The 25,219-nt window shown below is 41.0% G+C and overlaps 1 protein-coding gene across 1 annotated transcript; it reads left to right on the top strand.

Moving 5' to 3' along the window:
• The first annotated feature begins 3,951 nt into the window (after positions 1 to 3,951).
• On the top strand, positions 3,952 to 12,091 carry gnmt (glycine N-methyltransferase). Its single transcript, XM_080042057.1, has 6 exons — positions 3,952 to 4,279; positions 7,308 to 7,435; positions 7,637 to 7,750; positions 8,040 to 8,182; positions 9,692 to 9,813; positions 10,208 to 12,091. Exons 1-6 carry the CDS (start codon positions 4,068 to 4,070, stop codon positions 10,377 to 10,379), a joined length of 891 nt encoding a protein of 296 aa, XP_079898183.1. The 5' UTR covers positions 3,952 to 4,067; the 3' UTR covers positions 10,380 to 12,091.
• The last annotated feature ends 13,128 nt before the right edge of the window (positions 12,092 to 25,219 follow it).

Here is a 25,219-nt window from a genome sequence, read left to right as displayed (position 1 = left end):
CTTATAAGTCTATATAAAACAATGGTTAAGTAAGCATTCCAATATCTGAGTCTAGAGATATATCATATGCGAAATCTGCTACCACAAAGGGAACGCCTCTTTCTAGTGGATCCTCATGGGGACTTTTTAATTAAATATAATTTATGATTGCAATAATGGGAGTCATGTTGGAAGTGACCGTTTTGTTTAGTTTTCTGACTGTTGCATTATCAGCCTAAACACGAAAATTGTGTATAACAACAATACTTATACTGTTTTCCACCAGCATTACACTGTATATAAATGCAGTGCTGATGATTTATCAGTGATCATCTTATGACAACAAGTAGACAAATGCCAGTAGAACTGATCGTGTGACCAGGTGGACTGTGACTTCTCAGAGATTTGACTCTCTTCTTGGCAGCTTTGCATTCTGGTCTTTCTCACACCAATTTAAATAGGTAAAGACATGAAAATTAAATAAAGAAGAGCTCAACACAGATTGCCTGACATCCAATGGCGGACTGGCCTTTCTGGAGCACCTGTTGTGTTCATTGTTAGCTGCAAAACACACACATTAAGTTACCCCTGCAGTCCCCAAAGTGCTGTGTGGCTCACCTGCCCAGGGCAGTGCACTGCAAGATGGGTTATTAAATCTGTCAGCCTGTCTGTCATAATTAGTTTCAGTCCATTGACAAGTTACTTCTAATAATTAATGGTGGAGTCAGCGAATCTGGTGAATACTTGTTGTCAAAATCACTTTTTGTCAAATAAATCAGTGAGACTCTCTCAAGATCCCCTGCACATGATGTGTTTGCGCTGAAAAAAAATTGTGTTAAAACACAGCCTAAGCTCTGTAAACGGGCATGTTGCTAGATACTGTACGGTGGGCCACTTTGTTTACATACTAGTGTACATAGCTTAGGCTGTGTACTAACCATAGGTACTAACACCAGATTTATTTTCAATGCAAATAAAGTATGGTACAGCGTACCACGAGGAGAGCGTACCACTGATTTGGAAAAAAGGTTTTTACAACCAGCTTTCTCCGATACCTTTTACAAGTTATAGATTAAGCGCCGATGTAGAGCATGTAATATGATTTCAGGAACAAAACCTTCACAATGTTTTTAAATGTAGTTGTATTTTCTCAAGTACTGCATTGTGCAACATTATATAAGAAATGTATTAATTGCATATTAATATTATTTCACATTCTTGCCACCCTGATGCCGTTGTGCCAATACATGCTTCTTCTGACCCGCCTCCTCCCAACAGTTCCCCTTGTTATATTTTACTAAAGATATTGTACTAAATATTGCTCAGTGAACTTGTTTACATAAAGTATGGCTTTAGTGGTGGTGTATTGAAGGGTGCAGGGGTTGGTGGGTTGATCATAGTCGAAAAAGGTTCCAGGGCAATTTTTGTTATTCCCAGTTTTCCCCACGCATAAAAGTATCACGGCATTAGCTTGCGCTGTACAGTATATTGCTCTTGTTGCAGTTTCTCACAGAGGCCAGTAGATCCTACTATTGAGACGTATTGTACAGAAAGTGCCCAACCAACCACCAATAAACCTCAACTACCTTTTCAAAGGGACCTACAGCAGAGTAGCTACTCCCTATGGTTCCAGAACTCAGAAATGCAACAGTCTTCCTATACAAGGGCCTCTCAAAAGATTTGAATATCAATGAAAAGTCCTTTTTTCTGCAATATAGTTTATTTCACTGTATGTGTAATGAATCTATAATAAACATACTTTCAGAAGGTCAACATTTCTGTATTATAAATCCTTTTTTAATATTAACAAATCCAATATTTTGAGATACCGGATTTATTATTTCATGAGCTCTCATCCGTGATCATACAAATTAAAACAAAAGAAAGGACTGACAGTATTTCACTCTGTGTAATGCATCTACAATGTATGAGAGTTTCACTTTTTGAATGAACATTTTCCTTGATATTCTAATTCTATTCAGATGCACCAGCACCTTTATACAGCTGGACAGTTCGTTTGGTAACACACCACTGATCTCGGTGCGGGAAATCGTAGTTCGATTCCCGATCAAGGAGGGCCAAGTCCTGTGAGGGTCCTTAGGAGTCCCTTAATGCTTACTGCCTGACAGACACTATTATTGTAAGTTGCTTTGGATAATGTAACTTGGTACCTTGTGGCCACTTGGACCAACATCAACTCGAACATGACCTAGAAAAATCCTGTTGTAAACTCCCACTAGCCAGGCAGAAGGGGAGACTTTGAGCACCTGCCTTTTTCTCATTCAGCCCTTGGGAAATTCTGTAGATCTGTTTTGTTTCCTCTCTCTCTCTCTCTATCTCTCTCCCTCTTTCACCCTTAGAAAATAAGCGCACCAGATAAGACTGTTGTTATGCAGGAATCCCAGTGCATAATCATTTAGAAAACATCTGTGAATGCACAGACACCACAGAAAACATGCAGTCCAAGATTAGGTCATGATTCTGTGGCCCTATTTTCTTGGTTGGACGCTTTCTCCTCTCCTTCTGGCCTGTGGGTAAAAAACGGGCTACAATATCTCTTTGGAATTATTCTTACTGAACTATACGGAAATGATCACAGTATATTGTAATGGCTTCATAAGCAACATAAATAAGTGTGGTAATGAAGATAGTGATTTTTTTTATAAAAGGTTTCGAAAATCATGATATGTCCCTTGTAAATGATATGTTAGACTTGTAGGCCTACTGCTGCCAGTTTTACTTTCATCATGTTTTGTGCCTATTTGCCTTTAGTCTAGTCTTCAGCAAATAAAATGCTGCCACACTCAGTTGAACTAAGGACAGGTGATTTAGTTGGCCAAATGTGTGCAAAAAAAAACTAAATCAAGCAAGTGACCTACATAAATTGGACAGTGTCATAATCCCTTACAATATCATTATTTATTAAGGATGTGGAAATGCTAGTGTGCTAGAACATCTTTGTTTGTTTCTTTGTTTGACAAGCTCCCAAAACACACAAATGTTCAATTGCCTAACTATGTATTTTATAAATCTGCCAATGGGCATAACCATGCACAACACACACACACACACACACACACACACACACACACACACACACACACACACACACACACACACACACACACACACACACACACACACGTCCACGTAGGTACTGTGTTCCAAGTTAAACCTGTAATAAAAACAGATGAGGTGGACACCAGCGTGCATAAGCCCCGAGTGATTAAGTTATTAGGTATAATTGGTGGAACTGGAAAGGTAGGTTCCTACGTGGCCTTATTCGGCCTTTGTTTAAACGATCATACACAAAATAAGCAGTGTTACTGTAGGACGTTCAGTGTTGATAATACTGGGTGGTACAAACCCAACCTGGATGGCACCAGTTGAGACTCGCATAACCCCACCACTGCAGGTAAATATGTGTTGCCTTGTGGACTTATTCGGCCAATCACAACAGGAGGAGTTCACTGTGTTTTGGTGGGGGGACGGTTTTGTTAATTTTTACAAATATCAAATGTTGCATAAGTAATGTGTCCACGCATGGATGATGAAATGTTTGAGGACCTTTACGTCACACTTTATTGAGAAATGAGTTTGTGCCCTGAGCTACACCTCACAGGCAACACCTTCCTTCAGCACATAATTTCCTAATATTCAGAAGACCTCTAACCTCAAACATGACCTTGACTCTCCCAAACATGTATTATAACAAACAAAAAAATATGTTATGCATGGACATTGACTGTAAAATGCAGTAGGCTACAATGTTAAAATTAGCCTGGCAGGTTCATTTAGGGTTAACAAAATCCCTTTATCCGACGTCAGCGACGTCTGCTAACGTAAATACGGAACTGGGTGCCGTCTCCCCTCACTGCATCCAATCAGAAAGTAGGCGTTATTACATTGCAGCGTGCCATTGGGTGGAAGTTGGTCGCCCTGCGTTGCTGATATAAATAACAACAAGCGGAATCTGAGCTAGCATGTGGAGAGAAACCCCCTTAGACCAAGTAGCTCCCTTTAGTACATATTAAAAGCCCTCCTTTTGCTAAATAAACGCTCATAAACTTGCAGGAGAAGGCAGCAGCATGACGGGGGTGGACAGTGTGTTTAGGACTCGCTCTCTTGGTGTGGCGGCCGAGGGTCTTCCGGATCAATATGCCGACGGTAAAGCAGCGAAGGTGTGGGAGCTCTACATCGGAGACACGCAGAGCCGCACGCAGGAATACAAGAGCTGGATTGTGTCTCTGCTGAAGGAACAAGGCGTCAAGAGCGTGCTGGACGTGGCCTGTGGAACAGGGTAATGTTAGGCTTTTAAAAGGCATCAGGTTTGGCTGGCGTGGCACTGAACGTCCCACCAAACGCCATTGAACAATTGGCCAATTTAATGCCTACCCTAGTTTCAACAGACGTAGCACTCATAATCCATTTTGTTATATATATTGTCTCAAATGTAATACCCCAGTTTTTATTTCGGCATTAGTTATTCTATTATAAATCAAGTCTACATTATATAAAAAATCAATTTCAATTGTGTTAATTTTCTCCGGGTAGGCTTCATCAGATTCTGATATGTAGCAAATGTGGTAAGACCTATTACAATGTTACAATGTCAGAATATGTGCAGTTATCTATAAAGTGTTGGCCTAATGCAGATTTGATGACTGCACTCAATAGCACTATGACGAAACACTTTTGATAATGATTAGTGAATTGTATGCTTTGGCAATATTGTTTTATTAAATTCATGGCAATAAAGAAAATAAATTAATTAAAATAGTGCATTAGGTGTGCAGTCATATTGAAGGAAATACAAATTGAGAAAATGATTCAAAGTGAATCACTTTCCATATTTGTGATTGTGAATGGGTGTGGCCACTCTGAAAGTACACAATAGATATGAAGCTCTAAGAATGTGGATATAATTTTTTATTCGATAGTGAATGAGTTAGATTATCTTTGTGGATAACCAAGTTAGTTATGACTTTCCTGGAATTTCAACCCGCTGACCTTTTCAACTCTGGACAAAATCCAGATTAGGCCAGAGTCAGAGTCAAATGAATGAAAGTGCAGAGTTGCAGCAGTCACTTTGCCAGCTCCGGCCTCCAACAGCTGCCTGGGCCCTGGCACCATAAGCAGAGAAATGTCCATTCAAGGGGTTTCTATGTTAGAAATAACAAGGCTTATGTGACCTAATTAAAACATTTGCTAGATGTGCATGTTGCCTGTATGCAGCTCACATTTGAAGCATATTCTAATCAACATTGGGCTACTGGAGATGTACAACATAGTTTCATGGCGGACCCCTTTAAAAAAACGAGATCGCGAGGGTGGGCTATCTGTTAGTACACTTTCAGCCACTGACTCGGTTACTCATACCCATCACCGATTCGTACATTTTTACAATTTTTAAGTATCTTTACCTTAGTTTTTATTCTATTTTTAGACTATTTTTAATTTATCACTTGTGTCTCTGATTGTTTATAGGCCTATATTGTGTTATATTGTATATGATAGTCACTGTTCGTTCATTGTGTATTGTCTTAATGTATGCACCTTATTGACCAAGACAAATTCCTTGTTGGTGTAAAACCCTTCTTGGCAATACAATCCTTTCTGATTCTGATTCTGATTCTGATTCAACCAAAACTACCCTTGTGTAAAGCAGATGTAGGTTCAAGTAAAGTTCAAGTTAATGAAGAAATTACCATTGACTTTTTTTCTTTTTCTTTTTTAATAAAAAAATAAGCATGTCCAAAGAGGGTCTACAATGCTAAATGTTACACAGTTAAAAAGCAGTGGAAAAGTTCAATCCTCACTGATTCTGACTTCAGGCTGCTATGAGCTGGTTCCGGGCTGCAGAAGGGAGTTTTGACTGGTTCCCTGCAGTGTGTTTACCTCTGCTGATAGTGTATCTGTGCTTTGGCCAACAGCAAGGCCAGTGGCTGAAATCCGAGATGAGGGAAACACATACTTTGACCCATCTGCCTGCCTAGCCCCTCAACACACCTCAACTGGCCTTTATATCTCGGAGAAATGCAATATTGTTATTTATTTTACCATTTTATTGGCATGTAGGAAAATAGTTTATACTAAATTCAGTAAATAAAGCATAAAAGGCCTGGTGAATATTTTTAATTATGTTTTACTCACCTAAAGAACTTCTGTTTGCTTATTAATATTACAGACCTGCATTTTAAACCCCCCTCCACTCTGTGCGACGATAGTACAATCATTGCATCTCCCCAGTAAACTTTGAGGAAAGCGTTCATATCTCAGGGCTCCAGCAGCTGGGCCGTTTCCACCCCCAGACTCTGACCCCATAGTATTTCTCTGTAACAGGGCTATCTAGGGGTGATGTAAACATGCTCGTAGTGGAATGGGGTTACAAATGGCCTCCCTATTTTAGGCCGCCTTCAGTGTGCAGAGCCCCACATGCCAGGCTTTCCAGTTGTTCTGTCGTCGGATTTAGTGTTGCAACTTATGCAAGAGCAGAGTCATTTGCAGACCATGCGCTCAGATTAATGTTATAATCCCCATAACTGGCAGATTAATTATTGAGTCTGAGCCCAAGAGGAATTCTTATTTTTTATTCCTTTTGTCTGGCCTTGAGATTCATGTTGCATAGTTTCAAGTGAACCAAAGTTTGTTAAAATCATTGCCTTAACCTCAAGAACCTCCTGTGTGTGTGAGTGTGTTTGTGTGGATGCGTGCGTGCGTGCTGTTGTCTATTATCTTGCAGTTACCCAGGCATTGTTAATGATTAGCACCTTTTCTTCAGGCTGCAATGAATCTCGCTCCTGTGTTGCTATGTTGCCATTTTTTCTTTACGTGGGACTGTGCATCAACCCAATTCTGTGTATTAAAATGTCCCATAGATTTTGCAAACTGTTTTACTTTCATTAGCAAGAGTTGCAGAAAGCCGTCAGCGTACAAGGGAGTGAGGACGAGTGTCCAGACCAAACTCTACAGCTAAAGGTCCAGACTGAATTTTTAGCCTGGGTTCTTGTTGTTCTGCCAGGCATTTTTAGCATGAGCAGCCACGGGCTATCAAATATCAACTTTACTGTAAGTCACACTGGTTTGAAATCTAAACAGAATGTGTTGAGACAATCCTTCAAAGCACGGTAATAAGTTCAGGGCATAAGCATCACGAAATTTGTATTCATATTCTTTCCGGCACAAGATAGAGTCAATAGTGTCACCACTGCTCAATTCTTTAGAAATGTGTGTCTGACTTTGCTGTAGGACAGAATAGTGTTTCATAAGAGCAGAGTATGTTTTATTCAGAACTTGTATTCACACAGCGTATGTTTTTCATTTTGTAGTGTTGACTCTGTCATGTTGGTGGAGGAGGGCTTTAATATGACCAGCGTGGACGCCAGCGACAAAATGCTCAAGTACGCACTGAAGTCCAGATGGGAGAGAAGAAAAGAAAAGGCCTTTGACCAGTGGGGTAGGGCATTTTTCCCCCATTTTGTTGAGACCGAATTGTCATATTTAGAATTTTCAAAACAATTGAATGTCACACAAACCAGTGTACTAATTGTATGACGTCAGTGTGTATTTTCACATTGAATGTAAGATGACATTCTTGCAGTGTTTATAAGGGGACAGGCTCATATATGTGATTCTTTTTCTCCCTTATTCCTTACAGTGATTGAAGAAGCCAACTGGTTGACGTTAGCAGAGGATCTTCCCAAACCAGGGCCGGGCTATGATGCCGTCATCTGCCTCGGCAACTCGTTCGCCCACTTGCCAGACTTTAAAGGTTAGTGACAGATAAAGGCCGCAGAACACGCTTAGTTTGAACAATACATTTTTTTCATTTACCTTGTTTCCTATCTTCCTAGGTAAGATTACAAAGCTTTGTCTTGATTCTAGATCATATTCAGAAAGCCAAAGACACACGTGACATTTATTCCAGACCAACTCTGGCCAGACAAACTGGTCGAGCCACCTATTTAATCTCTCTTATTCAAACACTGCTGTATCATTGAACATCATGTTGTTGATTTAACGTGGCCATATTAGTGATGTGGTTTTCTTTTCTCTCTCAGGGGACCAGAGTGACCAAAGGTTGGCCCTTCAGAACATTGCCAGTATGGTCAAACCAGGCGGCATCCTCATCATCGACCACCGGAACTACGACTACATCCTGGAGACCGGCAAGGCGCCGAAAGGAAAGAATATTTACTACAAGGTACTAAATGTAATGGAGTTCTAGGGTTATATGAAGGGGGTGAAAAGTGACGTGTAGATGGACTATTTTGTCACCCATCCAACCTCATTCCCTGTATCCCAATCTTTCTTGTTCATCCTTTATTTAAGACAGAAGAAAATAGACCCAGATGCAAATTAGCGCTTTTTACCTACCTGGAGACATTTGTCATCAAACAGAGAGTGTGTGTTAGATTCAAACCATAAGAGGGATCAAGGAACTCTACAGCACCAATGCGAGTTAGCAGCAATAAAGAACTGCAGTTCTTGGGGGAATTGGTTGTGTATTACAAACTGAAAGAATTCCATATTTTATTGTTTATATCAGCACAGTACCTGTTATGTAAGGAGATGGTTTATTGACAGGGCTAAAATGCTAACAGTGCAGTGTTGCCAAAAATGTAATAATTTTTATTTATTTTTTTCTCAACTATTTTGACCATGAAGTTGCTCTTATTTTATATGGTTATACGTGAAACGTCCATGTCCAATGGAAAAGGCTCATTGTTGGAACTATTGCCCAGGAAAAGTGAAATGCATCAAAGGCCTTTTAAAGAGAGAGACTAAAGACTAAAGATCAGCCTGAAGGGTCTATGAAAAAGTCTGTTTTTAATCTACATTTCTGATTCTTTATTGCTTTGTGAAGAGGAGTCGGACAGACTGTATTGCTTTTACACCATCCCTAGCAGCAGCTGAGTTTCAGACCTAAATCTCTACTCAGAGCCTGCCGGATATTGTGAGATTTACAAAGAAAGTGGCCCCAGAGAAACAGAAGGAACTTTGCATCAAGCTGTCGGATTATGAGACTAGTGTGGCACATAGGGAAATAACCACATGCTATCAGGACTACTGAGGGGATAAGGATATTCGATCAAATGGAAAAAATAAGTGAAGTGTGTACATATTGTGTAACATCCCCTTTTGTAGGGTTTTCCTTCATTGAGCATGTACCTTGGCAGCCTGTGTTTGGGTTCAGTCATCCTGCGATTTTATTTTATAGCCTATTGGCATGAGCTGAAATATCTAATATAAAATAGGAATAAGACATAACAGCAGGCACCAACAGCAATAAGCCATATTTAATTTACATTATATTCCCTCCACTGAATTTCCATATTCTTTAATCCAGCAAACGTAGGGGCTATCCAGCTGGAAGGCCTCAAGACAAATAATAAGTCAACAGTCTAGTGCTGGAGCCAAATCCATGTCTCAACTCTGCACTCCCTAGCAACACACTGGTTTTCTCAGTCATTTCTAATCAGTCATCAGTTCTGATCATGCTTGTGCATCATAACCTACAACTACGATATGAACGTTTGTAGATGAAATTGGTGCACTTTTACAGCGGGGCACAATAGATAGAATTATTATGTATTGCCATATTCTAGCTATACATGAGAAGTGTTATGCTTTTATCGCAAAGTGCATGATTTTTGAACTGCTAGACTATTATAAACATGTTGTACGTGTTTGTGTGTGCATTGTGTTGCAGAGTGATCTGACTCAGGACATCTCCACCTCGGTGCTGTGGGTCAACAGTAAGCCCCATATGATCACTCTGGACTACACCATCCACGTTCCCAAGGCCGCGCTCCAAAATCTTCCTGAAGTCAGGTAGGCAAAGAGGAACCCATGAATTATTTAAGAATAACTACTGATGTTCAAACCGAAACCTACTGCTACTTACCAGGGCTGAAAAAAATGCACCATTCTTGTCTACATAATGTTGTGTTTTGTTATCTGAATACAATGCAAAGTACTTTGAACCACCATTGTCCAGGAAATGTTCGCTTTAATATGAACTGATCAGGCTGATGCATTTTGATTGAAGATCATGTTGACAATTGCGTGTGAACCTTTTTCTTCACTGTAAAGACTATTCTCATGTTTATTTTCTGAATTCCCATCGAGACTCAAGGTCGACTAACTTTCTCACCACACTTGTTAGACACAACAAAAGGTGCATATGCAGGAATTCTAACATGTCCACACTCTTGTCTTTCCCCAGTAAATTCCGCCTGTCCTACTACCCTCACTGCCTGGACAGCTTCAAATCCTTGCTGAAAGATGCCTTCCACGGCAAAATGGAGCACAGCGTCTACGGAGACTTCCAGACGTATGTCCCCGGCCAGAGCCAGGCCCCGTGCTACTTCATCCACGTCTGTAAGAAGACAGCCTGAGTGTGCCCTGAAACCTCTTTAGTCCTTAAAAGCTCCAAGCAGTGCTGCAGAATTGGGCAAAATTATATTTGAATATGTTTCAAAAATATTATATTTCTTAAAAAAAAAAAAAAAAAAAAGGAGGCAAAAAAATTGTTTTTTGAGAAAATGCTTGAAGGTACACAAGGTTTCGGTTGACTGACTCTTTGGTCAACTGGCACATAGGCACTAAAATCCCCCCTGATAGTTAGTTGCTTCAGTGCCAGTAGATTGATTGGTATTATTACCATTTATCCAAGAAACTGTATTGTCAGTGCCTGGCAAGTATTTGTATGTAATTCATAGAGTTTGCTTTTGTTTTCATCGTTTCATCATTTCAAAATGAGAAAAGGCGAGAGGAACAATCGGTCGAGCGCGATCTCTCCTCTGATTTCAAACGCAGTGTAGTGTTTTTCTTAAACTCTCAGAAAGTCCAAATAATTCAAATCTATTGTAAAAGATATATTCCAAATGTATCGGACCAGTGTTTTTTGCCCATATCTGGTATCTTTGCCCAGTGTGGCGCTCTTGTGATCACCCCATTTTGATTTCCACAATAAACATAACGGTGCTGTAGATTAATGATATTTCCTCACGATGGAATACTTAGACATTCATCACCAGGAATGCACAAAGTTACAAATTGTATTTTGTAAGTTGAGTTTACCACACAAGTCTTAAAAACCACGACAAAGCAGTTGTGCTTTATGAATGCGGTAGTCTTTCTTTCATTTTGCTGGACAAAGGCAAACAGCTGGAAGAAGTACCTGAGGGTCAATCCAAACCAGAAATCCTTCCCCGAAAGTGTCCTTGACTACCTCACCAAATCCCTAGCAGCTCCAGAGAGCCAAATCACGTCTGGCCCATGTGAAGCTGAAAAACTAATAAAGAGAATATCCACTAGAGCCTGCTCTAGAGGGAATGACTCGAGCCTTCTAACATTTGAATGGAATTCAACTTTTTCTTTTGGGGGTTTTCCTCTAACTGATTTCTAATTCCTCTTACGTTACAATCAAGTTTACTTTACCCAAAATCAAAAACAGCTTTTTTTATGATCTGGTCATTAACACCAATGCAAGGATGGATTAGGTGACCATAAAAGTCAAGTTGTTGAGGCTTCATCCCAAACTACTGACCGAATCACTTCAGGAATACTCAAAAATGCCAGTGACCCTTAGCTGTGTTCGACAAAGCAGTTCAAAAATGCTTACCGTTGCATTACAGTCATAACTTGTAACATGCAACTCTCTCTGAAATTGTGTTACGAACCAAAGACGTTTGAGAAGTACATGTCTCTAATAATCGAGTTTACCCAAAAATGAGGAAGAACAATACATTTTTTGATTTGAAATCAAATTAAGAAACCGTGTTTTCAAAGGAAACGGGAGCTCTAACCAGCGAGAAATCAAATATCATGGCCACTCCTGCTGTTTGCCTAAACAAGACCACATGGTGCATTCAAATACAGAGCGGGTGCCTCTTGTAGAACAAAATGTTCGGTATGCGGTAGAATGTGGTGAGAATGGTTCTATGTTTGGGTGGGTTTTCGACATTTCTGTAGTGATAAAACTATTTACAGAACAGAACAGTCTTATTATGTTACCAATTCTTTAAGAGGAAAAGTGTGAGAATTTTCCAAGTGGACAATGGTTATTGGAATTATTTTGCATGAAATAAAGAAATACTTGAAATGATTCACATGAATGAATGTCCCATTTTTTATTTGAAGTGTTGCGTTAAAATGTCAGTCCTGTTGTCAATAAGGAACATCATACAATAAGTGTGCCTATGTGTTTATGTTTAGTTAATGTCAGTATTTGTGGGATTACCTAGATACGTGTGCACAAAGGAACAAACGTTTTTTTCCCCCCATAGTCCTCATGTATTTAAAGTATTCAGTCGTAGTATTAGTATAGCTACTGTCCTGGGGGTCATTGAAATTGGTCATTAATCTGCTAAGGAATTGGGGCTGCACCCAGATGTCTGCATCATATTGTAATATATTTTATGTCTGAGCCCATACAGATACCAAAGGCTATGTCTTGAATCTTACACAGGAGCTCTGGCTGAATGAGCCTATGTTGGGTTAAAGGGTTGGTTTTTACAGCAACTGATGAAAACTGTGAACCACAGTCCAGATAATTTGTAGACTTAATATGGTGTACATTGCCGTGTTATTCCTTCAAAATTAGATCCACCTTCATAGCAAGTCTTCAGCTGTTGTTCTCTAAGTGCAGAACACAGGTTTGACACAAGAGGGCGGTATTACATCACATCTCATTATTGAAATGCAGTCAAAGGCCCTCGGATGAGGACCAAACTCCATTGTCGAACTTGTGATAGATGTCTTTCTGCATGATACATTTTATCATTGTAGCATTGTGATTTCGAAGCAGGTTTTAAACGTCTTATCAGATTTCAATGACACCGGTCTGGTCTCATTTATGTTCACTGTGATTGCTAATCTATTTGATGCCTTGCTTTTGAAGACCCAAGGCCCTCTGATTGAGTTTACTTTGTTATGTGCTTACTTTCAGGACCGAGTCACTATTCTTAACTTATCGCTTGTCTTCTTCGAAACACCTTGAACAAGTCAAAACGTAACGAAAGACAGTAAGTCCTTAGCCCACACCGCTTCTTTCAGGGTCTTGACACCTTTGTCAGTGAGTGACATATCCTGCCCCGTCCGTCTGTCTTGTCTGACCTCATGAACATGAACTTGCTCAGCAGTCCTCTGCAGCTTCTTGTCCCCTGTATAGTTCTAGCGTCTGGAGCTCATCATCTCGTCTCATGTCTCCGAGGTATAATACGCTAGCGGGGGCTGTGTGGTGGACAGGCCGTGCAAAAAAAAAAAAAGTGGGGGGCTGACTGATTCGCAAACCAGATGCGAGAAACCGTTTGCCAGATGTGGCCTGCTCCGCTTTGCTTCGCTCCAGTTAAGGGGAGTCAAAGTGGTCAACCGTGACTGGCTTTACTGTAGGAGGATCGCTTTTCGCGGCACGTCATTGGCCAAATCAAACAAAAACAAGAGACGGATTGGCTTGGAGAGGGAAAAGGAGACGAATAATTATGATTAATAATGATCAGACTGAAGGGCCTTTAAAAAGAGAGAAGAAGAAGAAGAAGAAGAAGAAGAAGAAGAAGAAAATGTGCTGTAGGTTAATTATTCATACCATATGTTCTCGTTAGAAAATAATTGCATCTATTTGTGGAGAAGATTATTTTTGAGCAGCCGAAGTGTATCTCGAGGCAATTCCACACTGACTTCACCAGTACAATTTGAGTTTTCTGGCCTTAGCGTTTGACTAGATTATTAGGTGGTTAGATCCAGTCTCCCCGTTCAACGCTTCAGAAAGCATGCAGTATTTTGTGACATCAGCATACACCCAGACATGCAGCTGTTACATATTTGGTCTCTCCTACTCCGAGCATGGTGGGACATTCCTTGGAAAAAGAAAAAAATGGAAGCTGCTGCTGCATTTTGTTAAGTTCTTCTTCTGTAACAGGACTGGTCATCATGGTTACAGAAGCATCTTGTCCAAGTTCACAGAGGTCCAGACAAATTCAAGCACATTTTTTTTGTCAAAAGAACACAATGGGCTTGTTGTTTTGCTTCAAATCCTTGAAAATGACAACGTCGAGAACTCCATTCTCCAGTCATGAGAGAGACCGCGTCGATGTATATATCTAAATATAAATAGGCTACTAGTAAAGGCCTACTTGTATTGCTCTGCATTTGTTGTATGTAGCCGTATCAACTTTATAAGGTGTTTAATCGTCCATGTTGTGTTTACTGCTTAAGAGTGTTGTTGCCAAGTGGCTATTAAAAGCAATTTCAGCAGGATTAAAGGGCTAGTACAATGTTACTGTAGGTTGAATGTGTTCATTTGATTTCTTGTAAGATAAGTAAGTAGGCTAAGATAAATCTTGGCAAGACCAGCGAATCTGTGTATATCGATGTCAAACTCTTATGACCAACCTAGTTTGAGTTCTAAAAAACAGAAGGAAACACGAGATGGATGTCTTTGTTGACTTTTCCAAAATAGCAAAGGTTGGAAGATGAGAATAGAAAGGTGAGACAGCAGACATAATAAACCTTCGACGTCTTTGCCAACCAAAACCGTCCAACCAAAACTTCAGTAGAAAAAACAACTCGTAAAACATGGAGAGAGGTGCGACCGTTGGAGTGAGTGTGGAAAAAAGATACGGGAGGAATCCAGAGGTGCTGAAAGATAAAAGACTGAGGAGGGGAGGGAGGGGAGGGGGCAAGAACAGTCAGACAGTAGGCCTATCTAAACGACTTGGGCTGTGAGCTGCCAGATGAGCATTTACCAGATGTAGAGGTAGTTGGGGAAAAAGGGAGGGGGAAAAAAACACAAATCCAGATATTATTATTATTATTAGCCTATTATTATTATTATTATCATTTTCTTTACTTATTTTTTTGTCTTCCGTTAAATGACTTAGCCTGGTCGGTAGCACAAGGTTAGTGGCTGCACTTCAACCAGGTGAGGGCCTATGAGAGCTGCCACTAATAGTCTCACGGTGCTCAAACAGACAATAGATGGATAGGAAAAATAAACTTGTCCTTGATGGCTCGCTGTAAACTCCCTGAACTGCTTGCTCTCTCTCCTCCACCTCTCCCCTCTCCATTCTTCTTCCTCCCACTGATCGTTTCCCTTCCAGAGCGCATGAGAAATATGTTTTTATGTGTGCGTGTGTCATGCGATTCCTTGGTACTAAGAGTCTGGCTTTCATTTTTCAATCCCCCTATGTCTGTGTGCGTGTGTGTGTGTGTGTGTGTGTGTGTGTGTGTGTGTGTGTGTGTGTTTATGGGCAGGGGCGCAGGACTAAGGAGTCCCAGCTGTCTCTTTCACAGCTGCCACAGCTTGACTCCTGACGAGTAAAGTGGGCCGAGTGAAAGAATAGGTAGTTTAGATGTGTGTGTTTGGCTGTGTCTTCACCTGTTTGTCAAGTCCTCCTCGTATATATACATGCACTTCCTAGGATGTGTCAAGCAGTGGTGGGATGTTTCAGTATATTTGCTCAAGGGTAATCCTAAAGTCCAATCAAAGTACTCACACTGTACTTGAGTATTGCCATTTTCTGCAACCTTCTACTTCTACTTGCATTACACCTCAGAGACCAGTATTGTCCTTTAACTACTCCACTACATTAGTCTGATAGCTTTAGATGTTGATACTAATACTTTTCAGATCACTCATTTTTTCATACCCTTCCATTGAAACCATGGATCTCCAATTTTGAATTCATTTCTGATAAACACTGTATGTTTTTTTTTCTTTTAGTTAAATAAACCAATAAATAAAGCATCATCACAAGACTGAAAACAGTGCTGCACTCATGAAAAGGAGCTTTTCAGAGATACACAGGATAGCATAGACACAAACATAAGATAGACCATGATGCATTGCTGTAAATGAAACTACCTAACACTACACAAAGGGGTACAAATGAGCTCAACCTCAAAACATCTACAGCAGTTACAATAGAACATACGCATGAATGCAGCAGGGATGTTAATCCACAGACATCATGTATCATAGAGTAAACCACTTGACAGGCTTGCTTGATAATACATACCTTGACTGAAGTAAGACTTTGCATGCATATAAGACTTTTACTTGTGGTGGTGGAGTATTTCCACAGTGTGATACTGTCAGTTTGACTTTTTTAGTGAAAGATCTGAAGGCCTCATCCACCACAGCAGACATTGTGTGTACATAATGTCTGTGTGTGTTTATGTAATGGGACTTTCTTATAAATCCCTGCTGCTCGGGACGGGCCAAGCTAAAGGGTCTGTAAGCATTTATAGAGTCGTTATAATAAAAGAGCGGGTCACACCAAACCAAAACTCCCAACAGCAGCTCTGGGATTTTCCAGGCCCTCCACTCCGGCCTGTGCCAAGAAGACAATGTTTGGACAGAGAAGGCTGGATGGATATTGAATGCCTTGTCTAGTGTTACGCAGGGGAATAGCCCTAATCCAGACTGGACCCATTCTTTCCCACATGAATGGTGTGTGTGTGTGTGTTTGAGAGGATCAGTGTGTGTGTGTGTGTGTGTGTGTGTGTGTGTGTGTGTGTGTGTGTGTGTGTGTGTGTTTGAGAGGATCAGTGTATGTGTGTGTGTGTGTGTGTGTATGTGTGTGTGTGTGTGTGTGTGTGTGTGTGTGTGTGTGTGTGTGTGTGTGTGTGTGTGTGTGTGTGTGTGTGTCGAGTGGGGGCCCCCAAGAAAAAGAGAGAATCAAGAAACAGACAACATCCTCCCGCTGCGCAGAGAGAGACCGAAGAACAATAAAGCCTGGCGAGTGAAGGAAGCACTCTGGCTTGGGGCCCGCCACTGGACAACGCTTAGCTTGTTTAGGGTCCCCAAAACAAAATAAATGACAGAGTTCCTCTCAGTTTCACAAGATCCCACACACACACTCACACACACACACACACACACACACACACACACACACACACACACACACACACACACACACACACACACACACACACACACACACAGACACACACACACACACACACACACACACACACACACACACACACACAGGTTGTGTTTTCATCACTTCCGAGGACATTAGATAGAGTTACATTCATTTCTGGAGACTTGCCCTAACCATAACCACTACTTGGCTTACCATTACCCTAACCCCAACCTTCATCTAAACCTAAGTACACTCTGACCTTAAAGCAAGTCTTCACCTTTAATTGTAATTATATTACGCTTTGGAGAAGTAAGAAGGAAGGTACGTCGCCACAATAAATCACCGTGTAAAGAGAAAAATGTCCCCACAACATGAGAAATACACGTCCACACGCCTACACACACACGTCACACACACACACACACACACACACACACACATACACACACACACACACACACACACACACACACAGTTTGATTATGACCAAAGTATTGCACGAGAACCAAACAAATGCAAGATTTTGACAGCATACCGAAAACACATTTGCAAGCGCCGGACTGAAGTTGTTTGAGCTCTGTTTGTTTTTGCACGCTCCACTCATCATGACCCTACTGTAATATTTTCCTCACGATATTTGAACAGGAACACACAGCCAATCCAAAGAACACGCCTCCATCCATGCCATGGTTCAGGGCTCAGGCAGGCTCTGACAGGATCATGGCTCTATTATCCTTCCAGGTCACTTGAAATGTGTAAATAACCCGCCACATTAAATGAGCTTTCAAATATATCCGACTGACAATGGGATCCTTTGTGGACAGCTTACAGTATGATTTGATCGCAGGAAAAATACATTCATAATTATGTTCGAAATTTTAACATCGATGCAATTTCAAATTCACATTCACGGAATTTTGAAGTTGTTTGTGCAGCTATGTTGACCACTTCCACAGTTATTATGGTCGAGCTATCCATCCAACAATTCAACCCCCCTAACCCTTTATTTGCTTTAGCTGGTCTGACCTCATCAGTCACAGCTCAATAAACTGTGCTGTACGTTAAGCGCTAGAACACTGTATGCTCATTAGCACACACACCCACGGTGTACACGTATTTGCACGCATGGACACACAACAATGGAAACACAGTCAAAGCATAAACACACACACACACACACACACACACACAACATTGACTGAGGGGTTTGTCAGTGGGAATGTTCTTTATACCGATGACTGCACTCTTGGAAGTCATCATGACAGTTATGACAATCTTGCTCCTTTACATCAAGCTGTTTGCTTTGTGTCTCTTCAGTTAGACTTCCATTTAAAAAGGTGTGTGTGTGTGTGTGTGTGTGTGTGTGTGTGTGTGTGTGTGTGTGTGTGTGTGCCACCCCACCCAACTTCCCATTCATGCCCCGAGGCTTGGTTTTTCCCTCCCAGTGGTCCTCCCGGTTCATTTGACAGAGAGAGTGTTGCCAGCTTTGCCACAGGTTAGACAGAATTAAACAGTCGGCCTCTCCAAGTTAAACAGCGAAACCCTGTCGTACCATCTGAGAGCCCCTTTTCGCTTCCTCTGGGCCGCCCACCCGCTCAAAGAATGTGTCTTCAGTTCTCTGAGAAATGGCACGGTATACACACACACACACACACACACACACACACACACACACACACACACACACACACACACACACACACAACCGAAGAAACCTGCATGCCATGCATACAGAAAATGAGCAGATAGATGTCAGTTTCACACATATGCAAACAAACACACTAACACACACAGAGAGATGTCAGTTCCAGTTCCACACACACACACACACACAGAGCGAGAGAGAGAGAGAGAGAGAGAGAGAGAGAGAAAGAGAGAGAGAGAAGGTGTAACTCTTGTGTGCACAAAGGAGAGGCACACACAGTTGAGCTCTCCTCTCTCAGCGGTGATTTCCGTGACAGTCCAGAGTACACTGCGTCTATTGTTCGGAGGCTTTGTGGGTCCCAAAGAGAGCGGTGAAGTGTTCCTAAAGAGAGAGGGGGCTTTAGGGGGGCCAGGGTGGATATATCTATTTCTACACACAAATAAAACGACACTCATTCTCCTACAGTAACTGCTGCCACATGGTGAGGTCTCTTAATGGCATACAGTGCAGCACACAACCTGCCCTGACACGCTACATACACACACACACACACACACACACACACACACACACACACACACACACACACACACACACAGACACACACACACACTTAAGGACAAACATCACATAAAATGTTCATAGAGATGTTTTTCCCTCCTGGCAGGTCAGTCCTGCAGTAGCTCAAGGTTTTTCCACAGGTTTTAAATGTTGAGGAAGGATTTAGGTGAAGCCTTAACTCTGAGCCATTAAACATTACAGGGTGAGTCAAGTGGTGCACTCCCCTTTAAGTAAAGAAAGGTAATAGTCCTATGATATTATAAGTATTTTCTGCCAGAATAAAATATTGCACATATGGATGTGCTCAATTTGACCTGAGAAAAACCTCGAACATGGACTATGGTTTATTCTTTGGGGAGCATGAATGTGTTCAGTCAAATCAATGTATGTTTGCGCCATGGTGTTTTTTTGGCTCACCAAAACATTACGATTCAGTTGCTACAGAGCAACAATATCAACTGCACATTTTATTGAATTCTTGCCATTAGTTTTCAGAATAGCATGTTGAGATGGACAAGGCAAGTTTCTGGCCGAAACTGGAGCTTAAAAAAAAGGGTAAATGAGTGGGGACTCTGAATTGAAATACTAAAGTTCCAGACTATTAAGATATTTTGAAAGACAAAAAAACACATACATTTAATTTTAAAGCAACATATAATTCCACAGGTTAGATTAACCAGGTTTGTAGTTGGCTGCCTTTACGGCAGTGGCACCTCACTTGTAAACTTGGCACAATAAAACTGTATTTTTTAAAGGATTTACTTTAGAACAGTTTGTGCCAAGAAATAGTCAGTGAAATGCCACTGAAAAAATAATTTTTGTGAGGTCATATTGTGAAGAAATATAAAATAAAATAAAAATCAATACAGAGGCACTCCTGTTTTCCATCACATGCACATCAACACGAAAATCTTTTGTATCCCCAAAATCCACGAGCCTCTTTCCACAAAGCGTGTCTACACAGGGCTAAAGGTAAGCTGCTAGCACACAAATGTCCCTTGCTAGATATACAAATAAACATATATTTCAGGTATTTATTAAATGATGAATTTCATAAAATGCAAGAAATCATGGACTACAGGTGTGTTGATTACAAGTAATACTGGCTGTGTTTGCAGCCCTTTGACGCGCTGTGACTGTGGAGGTCGGACAAGGTTATTCTTCTCCCTAAAGCCTGTGTCATAACCCCTTTTAACTGAAGCGTTTTGAGACTGCATCGCTTCCACATCAAGAGAGGCTACCTTCTGTTTGTGTGTGTGTGTGTGTGCGTGTGTGTGCGAGCGAGCGAGTGCATGTGTGTGTGCGTGCGTGTGTGTGGGTGGGTGTGCGGACAGTAATGAATCCGTTCTTTTCACTGTCGGTGAAAAAGCCTTTTCACAGATTGACTGACTGACTGATTAAGTGTCGCTTGAGAGCACAACCCATAAATCAAGCCCGCAGATTTGTCTTCAGAAAACTTGGCCTGGGCTCCACACCTGGCTCATTATTTTCCTATCAGTATAATGAATGGCGTTGCGGTGGTTCGTTATGTTTAGTGTCATTTAGAATCTAGCTACGTGTCCTCTCCTCTCTGCACTGTACAAGTTCCTGACATAAACTGAACAGACTAGATGTTTTCATCTGACTGTGTGGGGTCGCTGTGTGCTTACCAGAGGAAAGTTTTGTAGCATTTTTTTATGAATTTATTGTAGCATTGTGGTCAAAACCCGGTGTTCTTTTGTCATGAAATTGGCCAATTTGCGTTTGTTTGGACCGCGGGAAGTTATTATTTTTGAGTGTCCGTGCCAACAGGAAAAGTTCTGCTTTTATTGGAAATTAAAAGCAGGATTTTTGTTTCCAGAAATAACTATGCAGAGGATGTTGTCAACAAAGCCATCCTTTTTTTTTTTTTGCTGTACAACATGCTGTTTGTTGATGCATTTCCTAAAGCCCCTGGAAAATCCCATTGGAGGTATTTTTAATCTCTTTCCTTTTTATTTCTTCAGGTAACATTGCTTTTAAAATGCCTTTTCCACTGTTCAATTAATACGTGGGTGGTACTTTCTCAAATTCAAACGCTGGTTCTTAGTGGGAGTGATAACGGTGATTGTACTAAATGGTGCATATTTCCTCCAATTTAGCTCAAATGAATGCAAAGGTAGGTGTGTGGGGTAGAACTGAAATGACATGAAGGCAAAGACTATTTGGTATAAGTTGCTTGTACGGCTCATTCAAAAAAGTTTTGTTAAAAAGAAAAAAGAAAAAGGAGAGAGCCCACCCAAGAATCTCATTAACTTAACTGTAAATTAAAGTGTTCAAGACTGGAATGACAACTCTATATCATTGAATGTTGTTTTTCAGATTCACAATAATGGTGTTGCATATGGTCTGACAAACGTACTATTGACCCAACCTGATGCAAGAGCTCCCTGTTTGTGTGGTTACGCTGGGAAACATAATTCTTAGAAACTAAACCACACAAACACACAAGAGACAAAGAGGCCAGTTAATACAGAATTCAGCTTGCGTGCCAATTAAGAGTCTGGAGTTTCAGGTTATTTGAGGCTATGAGGAGCAGTGGAAATGACTCAGAGGGCCGTCTGAGTCATAGCTTTTTATTATGATGAATGCTGGCAGGCTGTGAGATCTGACTGGGACTTTATTTACACTTATCTGGATGCAGCCAGCCAGCGGTGCCTCGGATGAATCGTAATTTGCACATTTCAGCCGTAAATGTAACCGGAAAAAACAAGGCGAGCTTCAAGATGTGCTCAGTATTGTTTCCATCATTGTTTGAAGTGGAGCTCTGGCTTAGGGAGGGTCTGGAACCCGCACTGTTGTAAAGTACTGGTACACATCTGGTCAAGAGACAGTACCTGTGGACATTGAAAATTCAAAGTACAAGTTAGCTCAATGCAGGTGATACTGAATGTTGGGGAAAAAATGATAGGCTTACCTTTGAAAATGTATGTACGCAGTGGAATTTCTGTTGTCAATTAAAGACAGTGATACATAGTGGATTTTTTGTCTTCTGCATATTAAGTATACATAACTGAGTGTTATTGAGATGAATCGATCAGGTTAAGTAAACACATCATGGAGTATCAAGTCATCGCTGTTTACTTTATAACTGCATTTTATCCACAAAAAAACCAAATATGACATTAAAAACGTTCTATTTGGTGCCATATAAATCTAAGAACATTGAACCCTGGCACATTGGGATGACCCTTGTTGGGTGTGGATCATTGTTTCACCATAGAGTGTGTCACTGAAGGGAGTGTCAGGTTTTGATCCACATTGCTGCCAAATCTGAACATTGCCTGATCAAAATATTTAGTCTGACATTTAATCAAATTATTATAAATGTGATAATTATATGCAAAAGAAAAAAAAAACATATGAAAAAACTAATTTGACTGTACATTATGTCAGATATTCAAATAGCCAAATCTGAGGCACTGTATTTGAATGATATCAAATTGACTTGGCATTTTTGAATGATGTGGTCTCTATTGTTCATATGGTGGTGATGGGGTCAATTGAGAGATGCCATATGGTGATTTGACCACTGGACTGTATCACAAGCCAACACTGTTTAGTGTTTACAATGTTGTACATATGTTTGTTAAAATGCCCCCTGCTGAATTCCCTCCTGCGTGCACGCCATCTTTGCAGCTCGGTTGCACCACTCACGCGCGCTTCAAAACACAATCGCTGCGTTCTTCCCAGTCCAACCATGACCAGGAGAGTGGCATTAATCAGACACAGACGACCTGGCTTGCCTCGCGTGAGATAAATGCATCCAACAAGGAGGAGAGAAGAAAAAAAAGCGAAGATTGAAAACGGTTGGTACAAGCAGGAAAAGACTTAAAGGGGGTTAGATCAAAGCCAACATTCACACATCAAGGGGTTGCCAGGTTTTCGTTAGTTCAACAGTTTTTCACACTTATTCAGTTTTATCCTTCTCTTTTTCCTATTTTTTCAGTTCAAAGAGACCACGGTGTAGAGCAGGGAAGGACAGGACTTGAGATTAATAGGCCAGCTAGTTCTAGCGAGGGCTGGATGGATGTGTAGCTTACATATATCAGCTGATCCCAAGGGTCGTACAGTACAGTTGGCATGGGGGTGAAGAACAGGGATGTGGCACAGGGACAGATATAGAACAAGGTTAAAGGAGGACATGTTGTGTGGATGCTCCCAGGCCATTCTCTCTCTCTCTCTCTCTCTCTCTATCCCTCCCTCTCTCTCCCCTCCTCCTCCACTGTTTAACCTTATTCTACCTCTCTCAGGTCCGTGCCTCATTTCCTCCATACACTGTGTGGAACAAGGAGAATGATTCAGGGCCTCCAGAAAGGGAACTTGTGAATTGTTGCCAAAGATATCAGTCTTCAGACAGGGTGTGGTTCTTTCTTATTGGCTTGCTTCCCCCGGGCGTCATGCTACTACTAGTCAAAACCTTCAAAAACACGTGGACACTTTGCTGCTAACTCTTCTTTTACTGTTTCAATCCCAGCGGCAATGTCGCACTAACATTGAGACAAGCTGCTTTTAACAGGCGATACACAGATGAGAGGAGAAAATGAAGTCACAGGGTCTGAATGCCGAATTAGCCTTTCCTCTTTAGTTTCTGAACTGGTCGTCATGGCAGCACAAAGACTACCAATGAACCTTTATTAAAGTGTTATTTTTCATCTGACAAACTGCAACCTTGAGCCTGAGTTTAAATGGCAGTTCTGTATTTGATCTAAAAGTCAGGAAAGAAGCATCAGCGAAAATGGCAAACATGGGTGAGAAGCTGAGTGAACAAATGATGTAGTTATATATCAAAAGTGTGTGTAAAAATCATGAAAATCCAACTGTTTTAAAAGGTTTTAGTAGAGTCAGAGTGGCTGAAATTGTACGGAAAGTTGCTATCCTTAGATCTTTTTAACAACTTGGGGTTGAAACAGCCAACCGCCAAACATGATCTATAACACATCCAGCAGACAGGAGCAACAATGGGATTTATCTGGAGTCACACCTGATGGATGTGAGTCCAATATCCACTCTCCTTAAAGGCTGAGTCTTAGTCTTTAGCGGCTGCACTGAGTGGAACTGCAGTGGTAATTCTTGGTGGGCTTGTCACTACAAGATAAAGCATCAATCCTTGATGTTTAACCAAAGTCTGATCAGTGGGATACTGAGAGAAGTACAGAGTTTATTGTAGCGTGCCCTTGGGCAAAACAGTCATTTCATCGCAAATGGTAAAAATGGGGTAAGTGCTTTATTTTTTAAAGAATTAAGTAAGACAAAAAGCTTGTGTGTTTTTTTTCAATTGCATGGACAGCCTCCTCCTGAGCTTCTTTCGGTGCTGTGTGTGGGACAGCAAACATACATTGTTAAACCAGTAGAACTACTTCATTCAAGAATCCCCCAAAATCCTCAGATTCAGGTGCCACAGCTAATAAAAGGCATCTCTCTTATCCCCAGTCACAATTTCATTGCCAACTTTGTCTTGCTACCGTGGAGGATTCACTGGTTGGGGAAAGGGAGTGTGCTTCACTATCAAGGATAGAGGACATCCTACACACTGTTTATCAAAAGCTCCTTTCAGCACTGAACATACAGGCGCATCATGCTGTATATGGAGAAACCCAGAAACATCAGCAGCAGCCAGAGATTGAGGTGTCGTTTCGTAAACTGAATCCAATTGATCATATTGGGGATGGACTTCTTGGGTTTGAGCTGCATTACTATGGATGGAAATGCATGCATTATAATCGGTGAGCACTTGCAGAGAGAAAATAATTACTGTATAGTCTTCTTTGTTAGTTAGTACAACAGCCGTGCATTCTGGTTGTGCAATTCAAATCCAACATATCTGCCAATCTTTTGTCTGGTCTCAATGATGTTACAGAGAATAGTTGATTTTGCAATGATTACAACTATTTGGCTTGTAATTGCAATAATAGGACATTACCTTGTCCCTTATCACTCCACAGAAGTTTTCAGCTTAATGACGATAGCGAATAGCGATGAAGATGTTCTATTGACAGGATAGGCCAAGGCTCCGATAGGATACCTGGGCCAGATTCCCCGACATTGGGGATATTAACCATTGTTTAGTGTTTAAATGATCTGAACTCATGATGCGATTTCAGTGCAGGTGCACACAATGGCAGAAAGTGAGAGTGTA

This window comes from Ammodytes marinus (assembly GCF_949987685.1).
Source record: "Ammodytes marinus genome assembly, chromosome: 15".
NCBI lineage: Eukaryota > Metazoa > Chordata > Actinopteri > Uranoscopiformes > Ammodytidae > Ammodytes > Ammodytes marinus.
Note: the sequence above shows the minus strand (reverse complement) of the source record. Positions and strands in the feature narration are given on the sequence as shown.